General features: G+C 53.8%; 7 protein-coding genes across 7 annotated transcripts; 3 read left to right on the top strand and 4 right to left on the bottom strand.

The window, feature by feature from the left end:
• Nucleotides 1–261: 261 nt before the first annotated feature.
• On the top strand, nt 262–1,376 carry J4E83_006949 (uncharacterized protein; the record flags this gene model as incomplete). Its single annotated transcript, XM_049333857.1, has 2 exons — nt 262–856; nt 910–1,376. The coding sequence occupies 2 exons, from the start codon at nt 262–264 to the stop codon at nt 1,374–1,376; spliced, it is 1,062 nt and encodes a 353-aa protein (XP_049187113.1).
• A 2,046-nt stretch (nt 1,377–3,422) lies between these two features.
• J4E83_006948 (uncharacterized protein) lies at nt 3,423–4,232 on the bottom strand (the record flags this gene model as incomplete). Its single annotated transcript, XM_049333856.1, has 1 exon — nt 3,423–4,232. One exon carries the CDS (start codon nt 4,230–4,232, stop codon nt 3,423–3,425), a length of 810 nt encoding a protein of 269 aa, XP_049187112.1.
• A 1,025-nt stretch (nt 4,233–5,257) lies between these two features.
• J4E83_006947 (uncharacterized protein) lies at nt 5,258–7,727 on the top strand (the record flags this gene model as incomplete). Its single annotated transcript, XM_049333855.1, has 3 exons — nt 5,258–6,179; nt 6,227–6,880; nt 6,931–7,727. The coding sequence occupies 3 exons, from the start codon at nt 5,258–5,260 to the stop codon at nt 7,725–7,727; spliced, it is 2,373 nt and encodes a 790-aa protein (XP_049187111.1).
• A 368-nt stretch (nt 7,728–8,095) lies between these two features.
• On the bottom strand, nt 8,096–8,445 carry J4E83_006946 (uncharacterized protein; the record flags this gene model as incomplete). The annotated part of the gene is made up of 2 exons (XM_049333854.1): nt 8,096–8,103; nt 8,232–8,445. The coding sequence occupies 2 exons, from the start codon at nt 8,443–8,445 to the stop codon at nt 8,096–8,098; spliced, it is 222 nt and encodes a 73-aa protein (XP_049187110.1).
• A 4,334-nt stretch (nt 8,446–12,779) lies between these two features.
• J4E83_006945 (uncharacterized protein) lies at nt 12,780–13,174 on the top strand (the record flags this gene model as incomplete). Its single annotated transcript, XM_049333853.1, has 2 exons — nt 12,780–13,013; nt 13,088–13,174. 2 exons carry the CDS (start codon nt 12,780–12,782, stop codon nt 13,172–13,174), a joined length of 321 nt encoding a protein of 106 aa, XP_049187109.1.
• A 2,793-nt stretch (nt 13,175–15,967) lies between these two features.
• Nucleotides 15,968–16,345, bottom strand: J4E83_006944 (uncharacterized protein; the record flags this gene model as incomplete). The annotated part of the gene is made up of 2 exons (XM_049333852.1): nt 15,968–16,021; nt 16,076–16,345. The coding sequence occupies 2 exons, from the start codon at nt 16,343–16,345 to the stop codon at nt 15,968–15,970; spliced, it is 324 nt and encodes a 107-aa protein (XP_049187108.1).
• A 2,422-nt stretch (nt 16,346–18,767) lies between these two features.
• On the bottom strand, nt 18,768–19,436 carry J4E83_006943 (uncharacterized protein; the record flags this gene model as incomplete). The annotated part of the gene is made up of 1 exon (XM_049333851.1): nt 18,768–19,436. One exon carries the CDS (start codon nt 19,434–19,436, stop codon nt 18,768–18,770), a length of 669 nt encoding a protein of 222 aa, XP_049187107.1.
• Nucleotides 19,437–25,966: the final 6,530 nt, after the last annotated feature.

Genomic DNA, 25,966 nt, shown 5'->3' with positions numbered 1-25,966 from the left:
GATGTGGGTCGATGTATGCCGAGGATTTGTAGGAGCAGAGACTGAACTGAATAAATAGGGCACCTGGTACCTCACTCCAAGCACCATCGCTACAGCTTCAATCTTCGGTTCTATACCAGTCCCTTCTTTTCAACTCACTTTCGTTCATCAAGTCCTTCACTGTGTGAAGCCGGCAGACACTCTTTCAACAACTTCAAACTTTCGTCTCTATCGAACCTACCAACCCCATTCTTTCGAAGAACTCCATCTACATCAGTCAACATGTACAAGACCGTTACCTCCCTCAGCGCCATCGCGGCTCTCGCTGCCACCGCCACTGCCCACGGCATTGTCAACGGCGTCACCATCGACGGTGTCTTCCAGCAGGGCTTCAGCCTCGACTACTACTACGCCAAGCAGAACGGCGGCAAGGTGCCAGAGCACATCGGCTGGTACGCCGAGAACCTCGACAACGGCTTCGTCGAGCCCAACTCCTTCGGCGATGCCGACATCATCTGCCACAAGGCCGCCAGCCCCGAGGGCAGCTCCGACAGCATGGCCAAGGTCGCCGCTGGTGGCACTGTTGAGTTCCACTGGAGCACCTGGCCCGAGAGCCACGTCGGCCCCGTCATCACCTACGTCGCTCCCTACACTGGCGACGTTACCGCCGTCAAGAAGGAGGAGCTCAAGTGGACCAAGATCGACGGTGTTGGCTACGAGAACGGCGAGTGGGCTGCCGTCAAGATGATTGGCCAGAACAACACCTGGCCCGTCACTGTCCCCGAGAGCCTTGCTGCTGGCAAGTACGTCTTCCGCCACGAGATCATCGCCCTCCACGGCGGTGGTGACGTCAACGGCGCCCAGAACTACCCTCAATGTAAGAATACCCCAATAATCACATGAAGAACCAATTTCTAATTGAATCTCCAGGCTTGAACATCGAGGTTACTGGCTCCGGAACCGAGACCCCAGAGGGCGTCATCGGCACTGAGCTCTACACTCCCACCGACCCCGGTATCCTCTTCAGCCCCTACGGCGCCAACATTGACTACACTGTCCCCGGTCCTCCTCTCTTCGGCTCCGGCGGCTCTGGCTCCGCTCCCAGCAACGGCACCACTCCCACCAAGCCCAGCACTCCTTCCACTGCTCCCAGCGCCAGCAGCAGCCCCTCTGCACCCGCCGCCAGCCCTTCCGCCCCCGCTGCCTCCGCCAGCCCCGTCGCTACCCCCGAGGCCGAGCCTTCCACTGCTCCTTCCGCCACTCCCTCCGCTGCTCCTTCCACCGGCGGTGACGCCCTCCCCGAGAGCTTCACCATCGACACCTTCATCACCTGGTTGGAGGGCAAGGCCAGCGGCTCTGCCTCCAAGGCCCGCCGCCACGCTCGCTCTTTCTTGTAAGCGTCGAGGAAACACGCTGGGGATGACATGATTTGATGGATACCCTTCTTCTGAGAGAGATAACCTTTTGATGGTTCGTTCGTTGGATACGACGACTGTTTCGCTTCTTTTGTGTATATACACCCGTTTCTTGTAGCATAGCGCTTTGGTTATTTGACCGATGTTTACACTTCTATTGATCTACTTGAGAACTTATGATGTCGATTGCCCTTGTTCTTGCCCACTCGATTCAAGACACCGCCATCTCCGCATGAACCTCCTTTGATCCCTCCAAGCGCATGAGACACTGGCTGCCAAGAAGGTCTACAGCGTCTAAGTGCATGTACCCAGCAGTTCCTGTGTACTCGCATTCCTCCACGTATCCGCGAATCTTGCCAACTTCAACGGCAACCTCTTTGAGTGCTCTAAACTGTGGGTGTATCTTCTAAGCTTCGCGCTCGAGCTCAAAGTCTTTGCAAGAGAGTCTCGTGTGTCTGCCTCGCGCGGGTCTAGGATCGGTTGGCAGCGTGCCAACGGAACGAGTTCGGCTCTCTGCGTAGGTGCAGAGACGATCGCGACGGCGGTTGGAGGAGGATATGCTCGTAGCACAGCACCTCGATAGTAAGAATCAGCATGCAGAAGCCAAAAGCAAGTCAATGGATGTGGTGTGCCCGGTAGTGACCTGTATGGTCGAGACGTCTTGCACTGCGGCAAAGTCGACGTCTCGCTTCTTATTGATCAGTGAGTGGCCACGCGTAAGGACCACGATAGCTCTTTGGTTGTTGTCGCGGCGGTTATCGTGCTCGTTCTCCAGAGGTAAATCACAGTTGTCCTGCCGTCCTTCATCTGACTGCGCTGGTCACGTAGGACTTCCCGTTTGAAGAGGCTGAGCCTGAAGAACTGCAAGCGAGAAGAACACGCCGATACCAGCCCGTCCATCAAGACCGTTCGTACAGTGTTGTTAGCGGCAAGCGCTGGTTTTGCTCGGTTTTCTTGTAGGACTCCGCACCTGGCTTTTCTCTATACGATACATATTCTGACACAATCTAAAGGCGCCAGAGCTGACTGGCAAATGATATCTGGTTCGCACGGTGCGTATCATGGGGTTCAATGAAAGCGTGGTGAGTGCTGGGAGTCGCAACATAGGCGCAAAAAGAGCAGCATATCGACTGTGAGAGCGCACTGCTTGAGCGTATTGACATGCTGATACAGCAAAACAAAGAGAGACTCATAGGGAGCATGATATGGAGAATAGCACAGTCTTATCGATAAGGAGCGCGAGTAGCGAGGACATATATCATGAGCATAGCGTCACACCAAAGGTAGAATCAGGTCAAATCAAGTCAAGTTAAGTCATACATAAGCGAATCCAAAGCACACTGAAGTCACAACAACAACAAATTCGAAAATCGCAAGTCACAAAAGCCTTCCTCAAGGCAGTGCATAAAGCACTGCACTCAATGAGAGCCCACACTCTACCCCATCGCTGCGAAATGCGAAGAGGATTCGGTCTTAGCTCTTGCGAGCTAAGGTGAGGATCGCCGTATGCGAGGCGGAGGAAGCCTTACCGAGTCTGTACAGAAGCCGAGTTAGCAGATTCTTGGGGAAGTGCAGAAAGAAGAAAGCAAAAGCAGAAAGCAGAAAGCAGAACAGAAAGCAGAAAGCAACTATCTAAAGAGGCCCGGCGGGAGAAGGTGAGTTGGTGGTTTGGGCAGGGGGATCGGCTGTTTATATAGTGCGAGGGAGAGCCGCCAAGAGCCTGAAAGCACGGAGCTTCTTAGTCATGCTTTTGGGGGTCGTGCCCAGGTGCTGTCGGGGGAACACCGGGAGATTAAAGTCGTGGTGAGGGTGACTTTTGCAAAGGGAAGGAGCGGGGGAGTGATGTGGTTGGCTGGGTGCGGACGGGGAAGGTACGTGTTGACGGGTCAGTGCGGCAGCAATCTTTGATATGACGTACGAGCAGAGATATGGCAGGCTACAGATTACATTAATGGTGATATTGATTGGAAAGACGGCATGTTATACTATGATATACTCGCGATGTGATTCTGGCCTACATGTTATGCCCTAGAACTGACGGTTCTTACGCTCCGCAGCACCTCCTTCAGGCGGTGCCAGGCGCTCTAAGTGCCTCCAAGCCAGCAGCTCCACCCACTTTTTGATGATCAGCTCCCAGTTCTCCTTGAGCTCATTGAAGGGCTTGTAGTTATCCAGTGCAGCTGCCAGCACTTCAGCCTCATGTTCCAAATCAATACCGTGCCGAGTGAGCTCGTTCCCGTAGTTCAACTGCGCGTACTCGTGAAGTAGTCTATCAAGAAGGGAATGGAGGTCTTCTTCAAGCTCTAACGGGGTAGTCATTAGCTTCAACGTGCCTTTAATTTGAGCGAGGAGCCCGCAGACGAAGGGGTTGCAGGCGAAGCTGGCTAAGAGCGTGTTTGCGGCACGCGCAGTGTAGTGTCCAGCGACGCCGCCGAGGGCTACAGGGTCCAGGAGCTGGTCCTCGAACATAGTGTAGACGTGTTGTAAAATGACCTCAGCCTCCTCGCCTACGAACGCGATCAGGTTATTCATGACCTCCGGCTGCTCGCGGATCTTGTCGATGCGCTCCCGGTCGTAAAACTCGTTGTCAAGATGGAGGTTCTGCGCGAGGGGTGTAGGCTGCTCGAAACCGACGATACGGCGGCATGACGGGTGTGGGCATCGTACGAATTGGTCGTTGACGGCGTGGAAAGTCTTGGTGAGGCAGTCGCGGCAGTGGAAGTCGTCGCTCTCGTGGCAGGGCAGATCGTAAAGTGGGACGGTAGTTGACTTGCAGGACGCGCAGTTGTCGCCGGTAACACCCATGAGCTGGGGGGCTGCGATTGAAGGAGTGGTCATTGTGTTGCGGATTTCCCGTTGTGGGTTCGATGTGATGGGCTCGGGGTGTTGCGTTTGCGTCAAGATTGCAATGTTGGGTAAGTTGAGACTGGAGTGGATTCTGAACCATCACAGGGAAGAATTAGATATAATTAAATAGATCCGCCTACATTACTTCGACCCAATGTTAAGATCGGCGTTGACAATGCCACAATGGATGTGACGGCCATTATGCAACCTTCACGGCGTCTTTGTCGACTGAGAACGAAGCTCAGCTTACGACGAGACAGCGTTAGGGCAAAATTGCGTATAGGGGCATTGTGCGGGAATTGACAAGAAGAAGCAACGGCGCCGCTGCGCACAGAGGCTCTGACAGAGCGGCTGGCTGTTCTGGTAATTGGATTTTGAAGACGGCGACATGAGATCCGCAGGTGCGAAAGCCGAGGATATCAAGAATCTGAAGAAGATGATAGACATGAATCATTGACGAAGAAGACAGCGCGTGGTGTGGAGAAATGGAGTTGAGGACATGAGCCAGATGACAAGTCAGAAATTGCGCGAGGCTACAGAGATTCATTCGTAGACCGTAGAAGCCACTCGGCATCATTACCGTCGTTCGCGAGAGTTAGAGATTATAGAACTTCAGGTGGAATGCATGGTGTACGATGGCCGGATGACGCTGTGCGCGACGTGCGGAGGGCGATCACGTGGTCGATGAACAGTCCATTGCAAAGGACAAAGCTCCACAAGATTCAACTGTGTGGTTAGAGATACCTGCCAAAACGCGCGCTCTTTTCGAAGAGATGTGTGATGCGGATGAAGGTCTGATGTTAGCAACAAATTCCGTGGCTCCTCAGACCCCTGACATGGCAGCCGCGCTAAGATAGGACGAGATAAGTGCGTGACGCCATCGACCTCGGTGTCCGGCATAGCTCCGCGCAGCTGTCTCTTATCTCGACTTCCATCTTGCATGCCTCTGGCCAGGTGTGAAAGAATCCTCTTGTTTGTATATGCAGCTCCCGGCGAGCAATGAGAAGCCAGCGACAATGGCCGACGAAAGCACCCCGCTGATTCAGCGCGTCGATGTCCGACCCCATCGCGACCGCTACCCACACCATCGCCTTCGATTTGTATGCACGACTTTGCTGAGCGCGACGATAATCGCTGGAGGACTTGCTGCCGTCTTCCTTTTCGCCTTTGCGCCACCCAATCAAGACGAAGTAGCCCCTGCATCACGATTCTCGGCATCTTCCTTATCGACCTCACAAATACCCGACGGATGGGCGCACAAGACGGCCCTGGACTTCGAAGGCCTCAAGGCGGCGCTCTTGGAAACACCCAGTGCTGAAAAGGCAGAAGAATGGAGCAGATACTACACCAGCGGACCGCATCTCGCCGGAAAGAACCTTAGCCAGGCGCTGTGGACCAGAGAAAGATGGCAGGAATGGGGTGTCGAAAGCACCATCGTTGACTACGACGTCTACATCAACTACCCCAAGGGCCATCGGTTGGCACTCATGGAGAAGATTGGCGACAAGGAAGACGCGGCTGACAGCACGACAAAGCAAGAGTGGAAGGTCAAATACGAAGCGCGACTGGAAGAAGACGTCTTGGAGGAGGACAAGTCAAGCCAGCTCGCAGACCGCGTGCCAACCTTCCACGGATACAGCGCCTCTGGCAACGTGACAGCGCCTTACGTATTCGTCAACTACGGAACGTACAGAGACTTTGAGGAGCTACAGGCGGCCAACGTCAGTTTGGAAGGCAAGATCGCATTGGCCAAGTACGGGGGCGTCTTCCGCGGTCTCAAGGTCAAGCGCGCGCAAGAGCTGGGCATGGTTGGTGTTGCCATGTACACCGACCCTGGCGATGACGGGGAGGTCACCGAAAAGAACGGCGTTGCGACATATCCCGACGGACCGGCCAGAGAACCCAGCAGCGTCCAGCGAGGAAGCGTTCAGTTCTTGAGTAAGTTGTCACCCATCATTCCGTCGTGCCATGCTAACAAATTACAGGCTTCGCGCCAGGTGACCCTACCACTCCAGGCTATCCCTCGAAGCCTGGCTGCCCTCGCCAGCCCGTCGACCACGCGATGCCGCACATCCCATCTCTTCCCATCTCCTACCTCGACGCGCTTCCCCTCCTCACAGCCCTCAATGGCCACGGCCCGAAAGCCTCATCCTTCAACGAGCACTGGCACGGCGGCGGCTTGGACTACAAGGGCGTGGAATATAACATTGGGCCCTCGCCAGACGACCTCGTGCTCAACCTGGTCAACGAGCAGGAGTACGTTACGACGCCCTTGTGGAATGTCATTGGAATCATCAACGGCACCATTCCCGATGAAGTCGTTGTTCTCGGCAACCACCGTGATGCTTGGATTGCCGGAGGCGCAGGAGACCCAAACAGCGGCAGCGCAGCGCTCAACGAGGTCATCAGAAGCTTTGGAGCTGCCATGGAGGCTGGCTGGAAGCCAATGAGGACAATCGTGTTCGCGAGCTGGGATGGAGAGGAGTACGGCTTGGTTGGTAGCACCGAGTGGGTCGAGGAGTACCTGCCCTGGCTCTCTGGTTCCACAGTCGCATATCTGAATGTCGACGTTGCCACAGCAGGCCCGAACTTCAAGCTCTCAGCAGCGCCCTTGATGAGTAATGTGGTCGAGGAAGTCGGTAAGCTTGCTGTCATACCCTGTCACTCAGCCTCAGCTAACATCTACCAGCTCGTATGGTCATGTCCCCGAACCAGACTGTCGCTGGCCAATCTGTCTACGATGTTTGGGACAAGCGCATTGAGACGATGGGCTCTGGCAGCGACTTCACCGCCTTCCAGGATTTCGCCGGCATTCCATGTATTGACATGGGCTTCGGCTTTGACGCCAAGTCAGCAGTCTACCACTATCACAGCAACTACGATTCTTTCGACTGGATGAAGAAGTACGGCGACCCGACCTTCGAATACCATGCCACCATCGCCAAGATGTGGGCGCTCGTAGCAGCCAAGCTCGTCGAGACACCCATCCTACAGCTGAATGCTACAGACTACGCGGTCGGCCTTCAGGCCTACGTCGACGCCGTCAAACGAAAGGCCTTCGACGCTGGTCCCCCAAACAAGGACTCCAGCGAAGTCTTCCAACCTCTCGATGAAGCCGTCTCTCACTTCCTCTTCGCGTCCATCCTCCACGACGCCACGGCCGCCGACCTCGCAGCGCAATACGAAAACATCGGCGACATTCCCTGGTGGCAGCCCTGGAAGAAGGTGCAACTATACCTCGCTATCCGCGGCATCAACACAAAGTACAAGTACCTGGAGAGGAAGTTCCTGTTCCCGGACGGTCTCGACGGCCGAAGCTGGTTCAAGCATGTCGTCTTCGCACCTGGGAAGTGGACGGGCTATTCTGGTGCCACGTTCCCTGGCATCGTTGAGGCGATTGAGGAGGAGAGTGAAGAGGGCGTTGAGAGGTGGGTTGGTATCGTTAGTAAAGCTATTGGTAGTGCCGCGGACTGGTTGGAGGAGTAGGGGTTGGCGTGGACATTCACTTTATACCCGTTGTAAGTAGGAATACGAGGATGCCAGGACCCTACATGCCGCTCGTCATGCTGTGATACGAAGTTTATAACACGGCGTGAGGCATACATGTGGCTTGGAGATGGGCAGCTGATAGGTGCGTAGGTAGTCTTTAGGTATACACATCACTGGCACAGAGGAGATCAAGACGGCATGATATGGCGAGGAGGAAACGGTCTATTCAATGTTTTCAAATCGTATGGCCTAGGGCCCAAAGTTTCCGCCCGAGGTCATCTTGTCCCCGAAGGGCAGCCAGCCGGCGAGGGCGCAGCAGGCGAGGGCGCGGGGACGAGGGGCGCGAGGAAGGGGGGCCGGGGGCTTCAAGTCTCTGTTTACACGTTAGCACTATTCCAATCGAGTATAGTAGAATGTAGTGTCGATGAAGGCATTTCGCCAATACAGCTTCAAATGCTACAACACCTGACTACCAAGAATAGGTGAAAGGGATAAACTTACGTTGGAAATTGGCCTCGAGGGCCACAGCCAGCCGGTACGCTGGGATGAACACGGCCAGCCCGCGCCGGTGCTCGCGAATCTTGCGCCGGAGCGCGATATCCTCGTCGACCGTAAAGGTCCCGCACTGATGGTGGCGGCGGCGGGCAGCCTTCAGGAAGGCGATTTCGCGGCGGCAGAGGTGGATGGCGCGGGCGTATTCCCACGAAGCAGGCATTGTGGTGGTGATGGTTTGGTATGATTTCTATGTATATCTATGTTAGCTACATGTACTCTAATACTGTGCTTTGAAGCTGAAATAGAAGGCTCAGAAGAATACATACGGATGTGGGTGTGTGTTTGGGTTAAGGAGCAAAAGTCAGTCAGAGACGCGGATTTGTACCTACCTACCTTGCTCCCCCTCCTCACACTCACATTTACGCTTTGGGAAGAGGAGCGGGGGAGGAGATTTCACCGTGAGAAGCGGGAAATTGCACGTCGCTCGGTGAGGAAACAGTGATGGTGCAAGTTTTCTCTTCCTTTGGATTTTCGTCCTTGGTGCGTTCAGTGCCACTCTAGCAGGCTCACCTTCACTTTTGCGGCACATGGGAATTGAGAGAGTTCGGAAGAGTTGCAATTTCGATATCTACGCAAAAGGAACCAGTAGATACTGTAGGTTGTGGCGTACACTGCGAGTTTCATGCTGCGACCAAGTCCTTCACACAAGCCATCTACCGAATACACCCCAATTGAACCCCGTCACAAGCTTCAACTCCAGCTCCACGTCGTCTTCGCGCTCTATCATACGCCCAAAAAGCCCCAAGTAGAACCAAAATGTAAGCTGCTACTATTGATGCCAAGACCATGATGAGGCTCAAGACACCCCTTGTAGCGCTCACCTCAACTGCCCATCTATGCTCGGAGAGCACGAGGATAAATGAGGTATCTTGATCTTGCGACACGGCCTACCACCGTTCTTATGGAAGAAGTACGGTGGACTGTTGACGTGCCGCTGAGAAGCTGGACTACGATGAGCAGCCAGGGGATCTGTTCAATGTGAGTAAAGAGTGACTGAAATGAAGAATTCAAATGGAAAGGTGACTTACCTGGCAGGTTAGCTATGATAAAGTTGATATTTAGCCACTAGTTTAAACCTGACCGAGTAGGTTGAGCTCAGTCAAGTCTTACTACAAAGGGCAGATGCCACCGTCGAGAACGCCATGTCACTTGCCGTAACGAGTACGGAAAGAAAATGAAAGAGGCCGTCGAGTGACACCAGAATTTCTTCGGCGCGTGGGTGTGTAGCAGCGCCATGGAGAAGGCAGAAGCTACGTGCCCGTGCCGCAATGTTGTGCAAGTACCAGCTTGTGAGGCTGTACTGCTACTTATGTCAAAATGCCGTGCGGCTGATGTGTGTCCTGATCTATCTCTTTCTGCCTTGTATGCGCAAGCCGGCGTGGCTGAGGTTGCGTTCGGGGAGGACGGTGCGGAGGAATCGCGCGCGTTGGTGGGGGAGACGCCGCCGTCGTAGACGTCGAGAGACTGCTTGACATACATCTGATCAGCATGGTTCGAGGAAATGTTCGTTTGGAGTGGAGGGAGCAGAGAGGCATCAGAGTGATGACGTAGTGTCTTCAATGAAGAGTTCAGACTATCAGATACCATTGTGGCGTCACCTCTATCTCATCATCTGCCGATTGTGAAGAGGACAGGATGTAGACGTACCGTAGTTGAATCAATCGCGACGTTCAATGTGATTCGCGTTTTGAGGATGGCGTCCGGTCTAGTTGAGCTCTCAGATGTCAGCGAAGTTCAACAGCGGAGAGCAGCAGAAAGAGGGGGACGAGTCTCGTCAGAAACGTAACCCAACGATTAGTACCCTCATGTTGAGAAGCGACCTTGGAACGATTCGGGAGTTGGGCGGTTGGTCATCTTGCGAGAAAGTAGGGAGTGGACGCGCGCTTACGTACCTGATCTGATCGGTCAAGAAGCAGAAGTTGCTGAAGTTGTCAGCTGAGCGGACAGTGTAAACTCACTGCGGTCCTGTGTAATGGTTAGCGGATGCTCATCGAGTAAAGGAAGAGCACGTGTGGAAAGAATTGGGGAACGTCAGCTGGAATGAGTACGATGTTGTCATCAACGGACTCAGACAATATCGGTGGTATCATCATGGTATCGCTAGAGGATAAGGAGAGGTTGACTTACCGTTGTGGTTTCGTGTGCCATCGGAATTAGCAGCAAAGAGACGATGCAGCCGCTGTCTTGGTACTTCTGAGTATAAAAAGAGATCAGCGAAATCCAGGAAACAGACATGGAGGATGGTAAGAAGGGGTGTTGGCAGATCAAATTATCAGCATGGTCGAGTGTGTCTTCGTACTAGCAGCTAAGGAGCTCAAGGGTTTTACGCCGAATTCCGTTGCAACGTTCCTCAAGGGAGGTGGTTCGAGAAGCTAAACCACAACCCGGTTTGTTTTCATGGTAGCAGTGGGTAAGGGTGGGTAGTTGGCACTTACAGGTATGGGGCGCAACATTCGTGCGGACACTGCTCTTGTCGACCCGGTACCCAGGCAAAGGACGTAGGGTTGGCCGAGCTGGACCACTGCATCTCGTGTGGAAGGGGAAGTGGCGGACGCCATGTCTAGATACCACGAAAGATTAGCGGATATCAAGGACTAGGAACGAAACATGTGGAGAAAGAAGCCGGCGTATCAAAGAAGATTAGTTCTGTCTCTTTGGACAGCTGCTGGAGAGCTCAAGGCTGTTACGCCGAGCTCCTTGCAGCGTTCCTCGACGGATCAAAGAGAAGCGTTTTCTTTGAAACTAATCGGGTTGATATCATTGCAGGGGAGGGTGAGGGGAATGGAGAGATAGAACTTACTGATTTGCAAACTGAAACCTGTAGTAACAGCTCGTGCTGATGCGAGTTATCGAGAGAGGACACAGTGCTTAGACGAGGGCGACTTAGCTGCTGCCCGTAAGGTGACAGTAGAGTATCCAGTCGAACAGGACGAGTGCGGCGATAGTCTTTCCTCTGGGGCGAGGTGCTGAAAGCGGAGGACTGCGAAGAGATGACACAGATCAATTAGCGAATGCCGAAAAATCTGAGGTAGAGTTGAATGGGACGAGCGATGTAATGGTTCAGACTGATCTGGAATCTTCAACATGTCCCCCTCCGGAGAAGCTAGAGAGGCTGCTGAAAGCGACCATCACCTAGCGACCAGATTATATAGGAGGGGCAGTTTTGTGGTAGCTCAGAGGTGTAATCATAAACGTGTGACGAGCGAGCAGCGAGTGAGAACTTACCAATCCGAATGCGCACGAGGAATTTGTGTTCTCCAATGTTCGGAAGCGGGGAAGATAGTAGTCTGAGCGATATCCCGACGCGACAGCCTGGCGTAGCTCGAGGTCGCCTCGAGAGAGCTTGCAGAGATGGTGTGGGACTTAAAATAGCTGTCAGCATACGATCTCAAGAAGATTTCCGGCGCGATGCGTGGGTATGCTGTCCATCAGAAAGCTTGTTCTATCATCAACTGCGAACCAGCCACAGAGTAGCGGTTCTACGTGTCTCAAAAAGTGTAGGTTCTGCCAACGGCAGGATCATCATGGGCGGTGGGGGTGAGCAAGAAGAGGGGAGGACATACAGAGAGTGAGTACCCAAACGCCGGGAGGCAGAGTATCGATGTCAGAAGCTGCTGACTTGAGGTGACGCGCCGCTGGTGTGCGTCGCGGTCGAGTGACTGTTGTCGCTCCCGTGCATGCGGAGGTTGACACTGCCATCTCAAAGGACCAGGAAGCTGTGGAAAAGATAGACGAAGGTGCTGATAATGTAAAATGGGTGGAAGAAAATGCAAGGGAGAAGGAGATCATGGGGTGCGAGTGTGTTGTGGGATAAAACGGTGAGTAGGTGGGTAAGGACAGAATTGATCAAGCTTGTTGACGTAGCGACGACAGCACTAAGGCCACGCGCGTTTGCCTGGAGGGAGATTGCAAATTGCGCGTCCCCAAAAGTGAAGGGGACCAGAGGAGACGCCCTGACGGTGCAAAATTCGACTGCATCATGTGCACTGCTAGCCTGATGAATTTGAGCCGTCGAGATCTCAGATGCAAGTTGAGATTACGTGTTGAGTACATGGCGAGCTTACGCATACGAGTGCGCGCAATTGCGAGGTGACTTAAAGAATTCCAGGTCGAGGGACCTCCACGTTGCTGGGCTGGACCTATTGTGACTCGACGGGAATTTGCATGCTGTATACGTAGACCATATTGAAAGCTTTAAGCACAATAGCAATGGATGTAGCTCTCTGCGGACAGTCTGATATCTATTGTCCGAATTCGTTGCTATTGACGTGTTGCGCGGGCCCAAGTCCTATATCTTCTCGTCGCTGGACTTGATCGAACTCCAGCACCACCAACTCCTCATACAGTAAGTTTTGAATTCCAACTATCATTGAGATAGTGCTACACTGCATGAGTATCATGATAATCAAGGCTGACAATTGCGACAGACTCAACAAAACCTCACCAACAACCCCAAAACCAACCCCACACCACCCAAACCATCACCATATCACAATGGACAACAAGTCAGCCTCCTATTCGCTGGCCCGGATGCACTGGTACTTGGGAGTCGCTGCGCGTGCGCGAGAGGAAGTTCCGGCCAACATGGGCCTGTCAAGGGTCGCGACCAACTTCGCGTACAACTACCTCCAAATGTACTTGAGGAGGATGAACGAGGAGGAGAAGGAGGAGCAAGAGAGGGAGCAGGCTGCTCGCGCTGAGGCCGAGGAGGTCAGGCGCCTCCAAAACGTGAGTATTCCCATCTTTGTGTGTTTTTCGCTCGTCATTCCAAAGTTGTCACAATGCTGACTTTCTACTTCTAGTACTGGAATCGTCTTCGTCCCGCCGCCCGCGACCGCGCCTTTCGCCGCGCTTTCCTCCGCACAAAGCTGCAAGGCCGCCGCCGTTAATTCGGCATACACGTTCTGACAGATCTGGGTTCGGAGCATAGCGAGGGCGTTGGGGCGTTGGTGTAGATACACCACAATAAGACACGATTCTGCACTTTCTCCATCCAATTCTTGTAACATCCTGGCGTGACTCAATCCATTGACGTGTTCCAGAGCTTCTGGCACGATGTGATTTGCGAGCTACTGAGTACTCTGATGCTACAAACAGCCCGCCAAAAAGCCACTTGCTGACGACATGGTCGTTACTGGGGGAGCCATATGATGTGAAGCAGCAAAGTAGCCCTCCTGTCTCTTCCTCAAGTCACTGGCAAGCCAGATAACACGATGAAAAGAAGTAAAGGATATTCAAAAATTGAGTCTAGGACTGAACCCAAAGGCAGTCCCGGACCACAGATGGATGTAAGCTTCGGAAAAGTCCTCACTAGCTAGACATCGCGCAAGGCCGAGGCAGCGACTTGTTTGTTTCAAAAATTGGTGACGACAAAAGTAGTATTCTGGCGAAGGGAGATAGAGGCGGCAGCACTTGATGGACCCAGAAGCGCACGGACGTTGATCTGAGTGCGGCAATCTGGGCGGCTCGATACGTCACTGTAAATTTCCACGGCCAATGTCCCAGATTGCTCCCGAAGATAAGCCATGACAGAGTCCTTTCAGACCATAACAACCGAGCGTCAGATCACGTGAGCCCTGGGACGCCAAGCGACAGGCCAGTATATAAACCCCTCATCCCCCGTCCCTCCTACTCTCGCACCAGCAGCTTAACACCTGCACCCGCATGCATACAGTTTTGTATGTGAGGAGTCTAACGCGATTGCGTCCTTGCTTCTCGCGCGCGTTAGCTGCTCACTTTGCATGCTAATTTTTGTACAACCAGTTGGTGGGTCACTGGGCTTGCTCATACTCACTGGCACAGTGTCGCCAGTATTGCACTACTTCTGGCTGACGCGACCTTTTTCATTGAGTCTTCTCGCTTGCGAGTTGCTTGAGGAAGAAGTTCTTCCTTCGATTGCATGATATCAGTCACTGACATCCTCTGATCTTTTGGCGTCAACTGCTGCTTTGTGAATGTAATACTACCAGGACCTACGAGGTATTGATTGGAATTGTGACAATCCAGATTGGCTGAAATGACGAGATGGCTTCGCAAAGCCTCGCAAGTGTCGTGTTGACAGCATTTTGTGGTGTTGTTATGTTTACATCCAACGGTGTTGTTTCCAGCACCCCGCATCAACAATTCTGAGTTCACTGTCCAATTCACATTACTTGGTAATTTGCGCAAGTGTTGACGCGTGCCATCTTAATCTACTGAGGCCGTTACCGCTGCTGATGTCCCACGCAGCAGCCTGCGCAACGAACTGAGCCTCCAACAGATCGGCTGAACGAGTTCTTCCCGCGATCGATCCATCATCTTAGAGAGGAGGGCATTTTGGGGATTTTGCATCCAATTCTGAGACGAATTTGGGCCAGGTGAGCGCGAATATGCCAGCCTTGCATCCAGATGGCCTGGCTAGTCCAGAACTGAGCGACCAAGGTAGCTACTCCGATTTCAAAAGGATGGAATTCGGAGTACAGCTGCCTCAGAGGGTGCCAGAAGTATGAGTTTTGAATTCATTCTATGTGCGAATGTGCCCAGTATACCAGACCCTGGGGCAGTGCGCTCACGCCAGTCAGTCCGCGCTAAGGCCCCTACCGCGGCCATGGTCTTGTCTAAGGTGCCATCATGCCAGACTTGCGATAAGATCATTACAAGTCGCATTTCAGAGGTAAAAAAGCCAAAATGTAGCTCATAGCGAGTTCTGTTATTCACGACGTCGTTGCCACGGTTGACGCGCGGATGGTGTTGGAATTCGTCAAATGACGTAGTTTGTCTTGACAGTCTCTGACAGCGGACTTCCGCACTCATGTCACTGATGAAGTAGCGATGAACGCAATTGAACATCTCGAGTTTGAGCGAAATCCGGAGCTGTTGAGTGCCTATGGCCTTGCACAATAACAGGTAGCACTGAACCAGCTTTTCTTAAAGAAAAGGTCTATCACAGTCGCACAAGCACCATGGCATACAAGGATCAACGAGCTTGTTGAGACTGAGTGGTATTGGAGCATATAGTCTATCTGAAGGCACTCCGGCTATGCCCATCGGAGCAGGCACCGCAACCCCTATTCCGCACGATGCTGTCTTGCCACTCAACCTCCGCCACAAGACACCATGTCTGGATACCCACTGTAGCAGGCCATCTCCTTGCGCAACTTTGCCCAACCGTAAACCGTTGTTTCCCTGAACTACACCGACCCGAGATATGGCAACGAATGATCTCGGAGGGGACATGCTGTCGAGGTCGAGTGCGAATGGGGACATCGACAACGCGGGAGGGCGACATAGATCCTAGAGCTCATGCAGTTATCCGACAGTATATAGCCAAGAAAATACGTGCTTACCTCTTGTTGATGTTGGGGACGCTCGACCAGTATCACGAGCTTCATTTGGTTTCGCCTCGAAAGGTTACTTATCTTTGGCGGCACTCAACGCCAGAAGCTTTGCCAAAGTCCCAACTATCCGCTTGCACAGATAGCCGCATCGGCATACCACTGTCCTCGCCTAGCGCGCAGTCAATTAAGACCAGTTGCCTAGCAAGTATACCGTCCTCGTACCCAGCAACAGGCATTGAAGACGGTATGGGTAGCCTAAGCCAATGGGGGAGACCCGTTACAGGTACGTGAATGAATGGTAGGGGCGGTTCTTCTTCATCTTCGTTGTCATCCTCCTCTTCCTCTTTCCTCCCGCGGCGTACGAGCCTACCGGGAGTAGACCGTCCTGAAGGCCAGATCGATGCGGGCACGGAGTTCCTCCTGAGCAGACATTAGTTCACCGGATGAAGACTCAATCAGACTCGAAGAACTTACTTGGCTCTGTGACATGAGCCACTCCATGTTCTGGATCTCGCGCTCCAAGGCGAGATCGATCTCGATGCCCAAGAGGATGAGGCTGCGCTCAAAGCTCCGCTGCACGATGCGGGCTGTGCGGAGCTCCAGCCAGTTCCACCTGGGCGAGACGGCCAATCGGGCGATCTTCGCGTCGTTGTTGCGGATGTCTTGCTCAAGACCGTCACGCTCCGCAAAGAGCGTGGAGGAGAGGCGGGGACGGACGATGGGGGCAGGGGCAGTGGTGGTCATGTTGTGTGTAGTGGTGGTGATGTGTGTGGTGGTGGTAGTGGTGACTAAAGACTTCTGTAAGCTACTTAATCTCAAAGTGATCAAAAAGAAGAGGATACTCACTTTTGGTATGGAGTGTGTTGGTTGGGGAGCTGTCTTCGACGCGGAGGAGTTATCAAGGCCAAACGCCGCGAGCGCAGCACGTGCCCTGCGCGTATAAATTTGCTCCTCACCAGGCTGCCTTCCTCCCCGGTCACCTCCACTACACCAAGTCACGTCGAGCTTTTTTCTCACCCCAAGTGACCACGACGGCCAGTGGCAAGCGCTACAACGCAACACAATACCAAGCTGAGTCTCCCCTTCCTACCCCCTTCATCTACACGCTGTAGCGTCATCGCTACTCGCAAGCGCCCCGAGATGACAGTTGTAGTTGCTGAAGGAAATCCCTAATGATCAACTAAACACTTGGATACCTGAGGGCGCTTCACTCCACTCCTCTACCCCCTCCTCTCATGATCACGGTTAACGCCTCTAGTCCCCCCATGCGACACTCTGCTGTCGCACTCTCGCCTTGGGCGCTCGACTCCGACACTGTCTCTTTCCAAGGATCTCAACGAGCTAAGTCTTCCCCATCCCCTTCCCAATCCTTGCACACTGGAGGGCTTTCGACCGACACTGTGATGACAAACCACTGTTGTTTTCAACGCTCAGTCTTGGGGCATTCCTCCTGACGATGCGGAAAAAAACCGAGCCTTGTCTGACAGTGTCAATTTCCTTACTCGCTCGCAACTCAGTAGAACTTTTTTAACTCAGCACAGGTCTTCTTCAACGACAACAACAACGTCCGAAAGATGGTTGCGCATGGATAAAGGCGGAAGAACAAGGATGGCATTGCGATGGTGGGACGAAGAACGGCAATATCCAAATGAGCCTGAGATCTCAATTCTCAGGTTCAATGGTAGATCGCCTAGATTGAAGCGACAGCTGAAACGGCGCGTGATCTGACTTCTTCTATCGTCAGATCCAGTCGATAGTTGCCTACATGTTTCCACTATAACTTCTCCAAGTCAATCTCGAGCTTTGTGCTCATGCTCTCGTATGTAGTTTAAATTATAGCATGTATCCATATGACACATATCTTACAGCTAAGCATCTTGACCTTATAGTTTGCAGTGAATCATGCGTAGCCTTGATGCTGGGCTTGTTGATGGCCTTCAAGCGAGTAGCAGCCGACGATAATGCTTCTCAATGACGTCATTGTTTACCTGAGAACTTGAGTACATCACCGTTGACATCACTGCGCATCGTGGGACAAATCGCGAGAGCGACACATGGCAAAACCGAAGTGAGCAGCAACATTGATTGTATATCTACATGCGCCACCACGTAAACCGCGTTACCTGCGCATCGCACCAAGTATTCTGTACCGTACGAAGTGACCCAAATCATCTAAGCACATGCGGCTCATCATCTGATGACTGCAAGCGACTCGCCCTTGTGACTCCCATTTCTGGCACGGGCGCAGTGATTCCGATCATGTGCTTGGCCGAAGATGTCTTGTTGACAAAAGCGGCGCCGTGGGCATAGCAAGTTCGCCGCTGCAGAAAAGTCGAGTTGGTAAGGGCCTTGTTTCGCGCTGTAAATGTCGCCGTAGGTATCATACGCCATCGAAGTATAGAAGACTCTGGAATTCGATGAGAGGTTTCGCAACCAGACCACGCAACTCGCGATCGAAGTATCTATTGCAAGCTGCCCGTGCCGCATCGAAGAAGACGTTCGTGCTGAAGTTTGCGCCGAGGGTGGGGCGGAAGGCATCATCCGATCACGCTTGAGCACATGTCCGAACATCATCTTTCCGACGACATGTCTTTGCCTTCCCGCAACACCAACGTCTCGCCAACACCCAATCATTCAGCCGCCCAGTATATGCAACAGTCAGCTCGTCGAAAAGTCTCGTAGATGGTGTAGGATTGATTTGCTGACAAACGCGCGCGCGCAATGCGAAGGGAGAGGTCGAGACTGGTCGTGTCGTGACTGCTGTCGAAGCTCGCTAGCAGAGGGGAGCAGAATCGCCGCGTAGTGATGTGAATGAGGTTGTCGCGGTTTGCTGTAAGCATCGAGGTTCGAAGGTTTGGAGCAAATGATGCTCATGTCGAAATGAGTTGGCGTGGTTTGGGGCTTGGTGGAAGCTGGAGGTGATACCTGACCTTTGTCTTCGGCTCACGAACGTCAACAGGACGTCGCGGCAGTTGAGGGCTCTTAGCACCGGTGGACAAGTCCGGTGAGCGACCGACCCTACGCCACGGGGGCCCTCCTCTCGGTCGTACTCCCAGACAAGCAAGCCCTGCTTCCCATCTCCATACGAGGACACGATCTACCCAGTTTGGGAGACCGAACGACGCTGTCAGATGTTTGCGAGGAACTTACATTGCCCGGGAGCGAGTTAGTATTGGCCTTGCCATTTCTCAAGGATCTGCCAGTCTGCGTTCCGGCCCAATGGGCGTACAACTTGATGCAGCATCTCCCCGGTCTGTCGCTGCAAGCGGACTTGGTCTTGAATAGTGAGATCCGTCTCTCTATCCAAGACATATTCATCCCAGGGAGTGAGAACCGCCCATTCAGGGCCAAACTGGATCCCAGTTGGATCGAACACAAAGGTCTTCTTGTTCTCCAGGGTGATCTTGAAGGCGCAGTGGAGGAGGTATTCCACTTGCTCGCCCATGTCGTATTTGAGCTCTTCAATATTCGCGATCCAGTCGTGCATTTGGAGCCCAAATTCCAGATCGGCTTCCAACTCCACCAGGCTCATCTCACACCATAGCGCTAACAGATTTGCCCTCTGCCAAAGGGCATCCTCAGACGCCGTCGCCTCTCCACCCAGTGAGGGTAGAGGCTTGCCCTGGGCAACCCATCTCCTCCGTTGTTTGTGCTCGAGTTTCTGCTGGAGCTCACAGCACCACCGACCGAGGATCGCCTCATGACTGCTGGCTCGTTCGTCGTGGGCTGCACAAAAGCCCGTTCTGTCGTCGGGAATGACTTGCGCGCAGGTTCGACAACGGGTGCCGCTGAAGAGGAAGGTGCTCTTGGGCGAAAGATTCGAAACGATAGCCATCGTGGTGTTTGATGGGTAGTTGGATAAGTGTTATGATGCCAAAAAAGATGTTGGTCAAAATTCAGCTTTGAGGCGCGGCAAGATGTGAGCTTGAACAGCTGCTATTGTCCATAGTAGACAGTCGTATTCCCCTCGAAATTCTGAATAGAACCCGTAATACTCACACTCACTACGAGTCCGCACTTCTAACTGCCTCTCACTCAGGCTATTGTCTGCCATATCTGGAAACATGGATCCTGACAGGTCCAATCACAGCGGGAGTGGACAACGTCATACGACTAAGATAGGCTGATTAAGTATGCGTTGATATGGCTAGGAGTTGTACGCGTAGATAGAGCTGTGCAAGCATTACACGTCGTATGCTAATGTACCAGTCCTGGTCTTCTGCCAAAAGATGCAGCGACGTATAACTTCATGCTGTAGGTGGCAAGCATACTGGACTGCCGGAGTTCTGTCGTGGGTAGCTTGTACGTATCCTCCTCAGCGAGGTTGGTTGCACGTACGATTAGTAGGTTTTGGTGTTCTTCTTAGTGAAGACACAGGCCAGCTGAAGTTGGGTGAGTCGCTACATCCACGCTAGGATGCTCAACACCGCCCTTCTACACAAACTACGTTCCATGTCAACCTGGGCGTTGCGCATCGTATCAAATCGCAAGACTTTGTTCGCTTTCCATCGTAATGGGTGTGCAATTCTACGCAACGCCGTCGCCGTCGCGCTTCCCGACGATGCGTTTTCCCCGCAGACGAAAAGCCGTCGACACGCCTGGCGCCCGCCACGAGCTACCATACCTTTCAATCAGCACTGATCAGACTCAAATTGAAGGTGCAGACATGCAAAAACGTTAGGCGAGTCGCATCGTCATTGCAAAGGAACGTTGCGCCTGAAATTTCACGGCGCGTATGCAGCAACGGGCATGGCGGGACATGGCAACCACCACCACATTACGATACGACAAATCGCATACCCGTCGTATGAAAGACTTCATGGGGGACAGTTTGCGCTTCTCCAAAAGGAAATTGGAGTTGTGATGGTGGAGCTACACGCCGTCGCATATCTTTGGGCCAAGGGCAGGACATGACGCCAACCACAACTTCACATTCCGACCAGTCGTATAGCCATTGTATACCCAAGTCGATTACGATTCGATCCCGCTTTTCAGAAATGCAATGGAATCAGATGCGGTGGAGTTATGCGCCGTCGCGCAAACCCACCTTTGGGAAGACAGGATCTCACGAAGGCCCTACAACACCGAGTTGATCGATGAGGCTTGGCATGGGCTTTTTGAACACCAGAGGAACCACACGCGAGGTAGTCTGGTCGCTTCGCAGTACGGTGGTAGACGGCGCGCTGGCCGTCTCCTGTGGCTCCAGGCCATCAGGCACAAGTTGGTAAGCAACAAGGCCACACGACCTTGTGCAGACTTTCACTGACATCAAGTACCTAGCCAGATAGTCACTGCGCATGCGCGAGACCGTAGGCCGACGCGCCGCCTGCATTTCGCTGGCCGAGCCCTCAGGCCAGCATTCCACATCGACGAGACGTCCGACTACTGCCTCACGAGCGCGCCCCTCACGAACTCGAACTATCGATGCGAACCTACTAGAGCTGCGAGCGTGGTACCATGGTCGAGCGAGATACAATTTATACGGTCTGGATGGCATTGGGATGAGGAGCGAGATCCCAAGGGCTACGCTCGCGTTCGACGAACACAAGGATCACGTCTACAAGCGGGTTCGGATCACACGGCAGATGGTCACGTCGGGGAAGGAAGGAGCGGGCGCAGAGCGGATGCGGGTTTGGGAATGTGGGGATAATAAAGCAGAAGGGCGGAGGTTGATGATAGGGGCTATGGGGGAGAGAGGTATGAGCGAGTAGGTTGGCATGTGTCGAGAATGACGACGATGACGACAAGGGAGGTAAGTGGCATAGCTGGGCAAAGGCCGTTGAAGGGGGAGAAGGGAGGGGGTTTGCGAAAGAGCACAACTGACACAGCCAGGAACTCACGAAGAGCCGAAGCTCGCGTCGAACGAAGCCTTCTCGCCCTTCCTCCACATCCTCACCGCGACCACCACGTCCCTCCTACCTCCCACTCCCTCCCACCTACCAAACCACACGCCGCCGCCCCTCGACCCGCCACCCCAACTCCGCAAAGTCAAAACCTACACGGCGCGGACACAGCAACTCCAAACAACCCCGCCCCATAGCACACGAGCAATCCCAGGGCCTCAGCGAGGAGTAGGAAGGTGCGGCTATGCGGCAACAAGAGACTTCGTATGCGGAAGCTTGTGAAGGGAGGTGAGGCGAGTGTCTGAACACTTTTCGGGATCGGCTGGGGGAGTGTGGGGCCAGGACATAACTATGAGGGGTGATGATGTGTAGAATGGAGAGCAGAAAAGCATAGAAAGCTGGTGGGCTGCGATGGAAGGGTTTGGGTAGGAGAGTGGATGGGAGACTTGGGGATGGTGGGTAGGGGTGTGCTAGGAGAGCAAAGCAGAAGTGGAATACACGGCGCCATTGGCGACCGGCCTCGCAAAGGGCAGAAGAACTGGATGTGCTGGATGGTGTAAACGCGGTGGATAAGGAAGAAGAGGGAATAAGCAGGGCGCTGGGAGACCCAGCTCAGTCGAAGGCATAAGGAGATACCGCGAGGATATGAGGGATTGATGGATACAACAGGATCGGAAAAGGCAGTCGAAGAACCGAGGGGTCATACTTTGGCATGCTGAGAAGCAGGGTAAGGGGCTGAGAGGGAGAAGGATGAAGCATCACGGACAAATAGGCCTGGCAGTCATAGGGGGTCATGCGGTCGCATGAGCAGCGACTCGCGTCCTATCGTCAAGCTTGGAGGAGCATGAGCTGGAGCGTTAGTCATATCTGCAGTTAGCATGAATATCAAGACTTCTTGAGTCGATCGATCAAAATGGCTGTGCGCTCAGGCATCTCATATACCGTGTCTCGAGCTGGGGAAAACCGTAGCATCAGGACGATGCCGGACGAACTTCACATCACATCATATGCATGTCTCCCGACCTCGCAGACTTTCAAGATAGCATGATAGCCTTGGCCAGATAGCTGAATCTTGGAAGTGCAAAACGAAATCATGAACAGGCCAGTGACCATGCCCAGTGATTACGCCTACTTTGCCAAACATGTCTCGCTGTCGTGGTTCTGTTGTTCTTGCTTATGGATTGCAATCTTCAGGTGCTCGATGATGAGGCTTTTTGGCGACAGTCCAGCAATAGCAGAACGTCTTTGAAGGCATGCACGTCTTCAGTCATGTGCAAGTCTGCGAAAGGGACTGGAGATTCCACTTTCCAGCAAATGCAAATGTTGTGGTTGCTCCGCCATCTCGTCACACACAAGTTGCTTGGACGGACTTAGAGCAATGGCGGAGTTGGAGACCGCCCCGTCTTGAACATCAGGAGCGCGGGTGCAGTGGCTTGCCCGCGGTCATATCACTTTCTCCATGCACACAGCTTGTACTGCATTGCAGCCGCCGTCTCGTCAAGCTGCACTGCAGCAGCTGCGTGTGCTTCCAGGGCAGACAAAGCTGGGCCTTGAGACCTTGCTGTCGCCAGCCGGACGTCCTCAGAATGTTTGCCATAGCAAACTCAGCACTGCATCGCCTTGTGCGACCGTCTGAGGCCAATCTTGACAATCTGCTTGAGAAGAAGCCCCTAACGACGGTGACCGTCGACGGCGCCTCCTTCTCCTTCCTATCGCGCTCCTTCTGCGAGGCCGTCTCTCATTTGTTGTGGCCCGTGCGCAGGTAGCGGGTGAGTTCGCCTCAAGGTGAGACTTGTTGACCGTCTTCCACCACCCCACCACCGACTTCATCACACTCCCCAATGCCGCAATTCTTGCTGTGCTTCCCCTTCTTCATCTTCTTGAGCCCCTCGTGTCGTCCTCGCACAACTCCTGACACCACATCGGCGATGCTCTCGAGCTTGCCGCGGGGTAGGACGACGACTCTGGGTCGGACATCGCTTTCTTTCCCGCTTCGGCGACGAGGAGGCGACCTCCTCTGGTGTTCGACGCACGCAAGACATCGCGGTATGTGCTCACTCCGCTCCTGATTGCTCGCTGTTGACGCCGCCGCCTTCGCCGGCCTGGTGTCGACCGATGCAGCTCCTCAGCCCCTCCTCTGCCACCGCTATACCAGCTGCGGATGGCTATGCATGATCATTGCTGACAGCATCGCTAGTCAAGACTTCATTCCAGGATTGTCGCCACTGGCTGAACACCTGAGCCTGTACTGACGAACGCCGACTACTACACTCACTTCTCGTCCTTACAAAATATTCGCACAGGCCAGGTGTTCAGCCCGGCACCTCTCACAAACTGCCTCCCTTGGCCAGGGCAGTGAGTATTACCCCGTCTACCTCTTGTGACCGTTGCTGACCACGTCGCTAGGCAAGACTTCATCCCGGGATTGTCACTGCCGGCTGGACATCTGGGCCTGTACGGACGAACGCCGACCACCACACTCACTTCTCGTCCTTACAAAATATTCGCACAGGCCAGGTGTTCAGCCCGGCACGTCTCGCAAAACGTTTTCCTTAGTTGGTAAGTTGAACTTCCGATGCCGTCCATGGTATACCTGCTTGTGCAACGCCGTGCTAACGTATGAGTGCTCAGGCACAACAGCGAACATACACGCCTTGCTAGCGTTGCTAGCAAACGGGCCAATAGCTTCCGTTACCAACCAGGTCCTGTCCGTTGACACGGAGGAAGTCGCCTCTGGTGATAGTCGCCAGCTATCACTGGGGGCGCAAGGAGTTTTCAAGACGACAATAATCCGATCGTCATATCTCCACTGCCGCCAGTCGCGGTATTCGGCGTTCGGCACAGCGAAATGATGGCGCCCGGCGGCGTTCATGCTCAGTAAGTCCGACCAATCTTCAAGGTCTTTGGGTTATGCTAATCGCTTTAGAAGTTTTCGAACAGGTGCTGCCGCTGTTCGCCGCCGGTGCCCATCTCGGACGTCGCCCTGACGATGCCGCTACTCGCCGCGGGCGCGCACATCGGCCATCGACACAGTAAGTCGCCGAAGTCCTGGCGCACCTCGTCCATAGGCCAGCGTTATGTGCCCTAGGCCATGCGCTGTGAGTCGTCGAAGTCCTTAAGTCGCTGAAGTCCTAGCGCACCTCGTCCATAGGCCAGCGTTATGTGCTCTCAGCCATGCGCTGTAAGTCGTCGAAGTCCTTAAGTCGCTGAAGTCCTAGCGCACCTCGTCCATAGGCCAGCGTTCGAATGCGCTGCGAACAAGCCATTCGCCGACCCCCGCCAACATGTGCACCAAGGTCGTACACAAATATGGCTGCGGCCACGAGATTGCTGAGAAGGCGGGATGATGTAGTTCTCCCAGACGTGGCCGCTACCAATCTCGTGGCCGCTCCCAATCTCACCCGGCAGCATGACACAGCAACAGCAGCACCACGATGGCAGCCAGCAGCAGCAGCAGCAGCACTCGCATCACCAGCATCAGCACCCAAGTCGCCAAAGTCCCGGCGCATTGCCATCTGTGGGCACAAGTCGCCAAAGTCCCGGCGCATCGCCATCTATGGGCACCAAGGTCGTACACAAACGTCGCTCTTTCGCGCCTTCCTCTCCAGATGGAATGTACGTTCGTCTGGACTCGGCCATTCGCCATCTACGGCGTGGACGGTGCCTTTGACCCTTCCTTCGACCCGAACAGACAAACCTACAACTTCTCCCAGACGTGGCCGCTACCAATCTCACCCACCACTAAGTCGCCGAAGTCCCGGCGCATTCCGTCTATGGGCCAGCGTTATGTGCTTTAAGCCATGCGCTGTAAGTCGCCGAAGTCCCGGTGCAACACCACCTATGGGCATCTTCTTCCACGGAGCCACTTGGACTTTACGCACTTTAATCATCGGCGACCATTTCGATTCTTCAGCGAGACTGAAAGCGGCCATAGACGGGTCGAGCAGCGTTCGAAACTGCCTACGTCTGCAATAACACGATGACCGAGTCGGTCAAACCCAAGGGTCGAAATCGATTTCCATATCCCAATATGGCAGGAGTAGGAGCAAGAGTGGGAGACTATCAGTGCAAACCGATTTTGACCAAAACATCACGGTCAACATGCATGCCTGGATGGCGGTCTCCAGAGCCGTATCCAGGAGCAGGGCTGGTGCCCAAGCCCAGCGCTGGAACTTACACTCACACCCCTTTCTTGATCATCATATGCCCATCTCTTCGTTGGTAACTCCAGCGGAGAGCACAACGATCAGCTACTGATCGATGGAAAGAAGAGAGGAGAGACGTACAAGCAGCTGCTCCTGTTTCTGAGCTGGTATGAGAACAGCGCGCGTGTTCCCATGATTATCAACGGGCCCAACATTGCGCCCAAGAAGGTCAAGGAGTCGGTGTCGACGATGGATCTTCTGCCGACATTCGTCGACCTCGCTGGGGGACAGGTCGATGACCGCCTGCCACTTGATGGTGTAAGCCTCCACGACTGGGCTCCGGCCTGCGAGCCTTGTGCTCACTTCGCAGCGCGCTG

The sequence above is a fragment of the Alternaria metachromatica genome (assembly GCF_023757995.1).
Source record: "Alternaria metachromatica strain BMP 0045 chromosome Unknown scaffold_16, whole genome shotgun sequence".
NCBI classification, from domain to species: Eukaryota; Fungi; Ascomycota; class Dothideomycetes; order Pleosporales; family Pleosporaceae; genus Alternaria; species Alternaria metachromatica.
The sequence above is the reverse complement of the archived record's forward strand: the minus strand, read 5'-3'. Positions and strand labels throughout refer to the sequence as shown.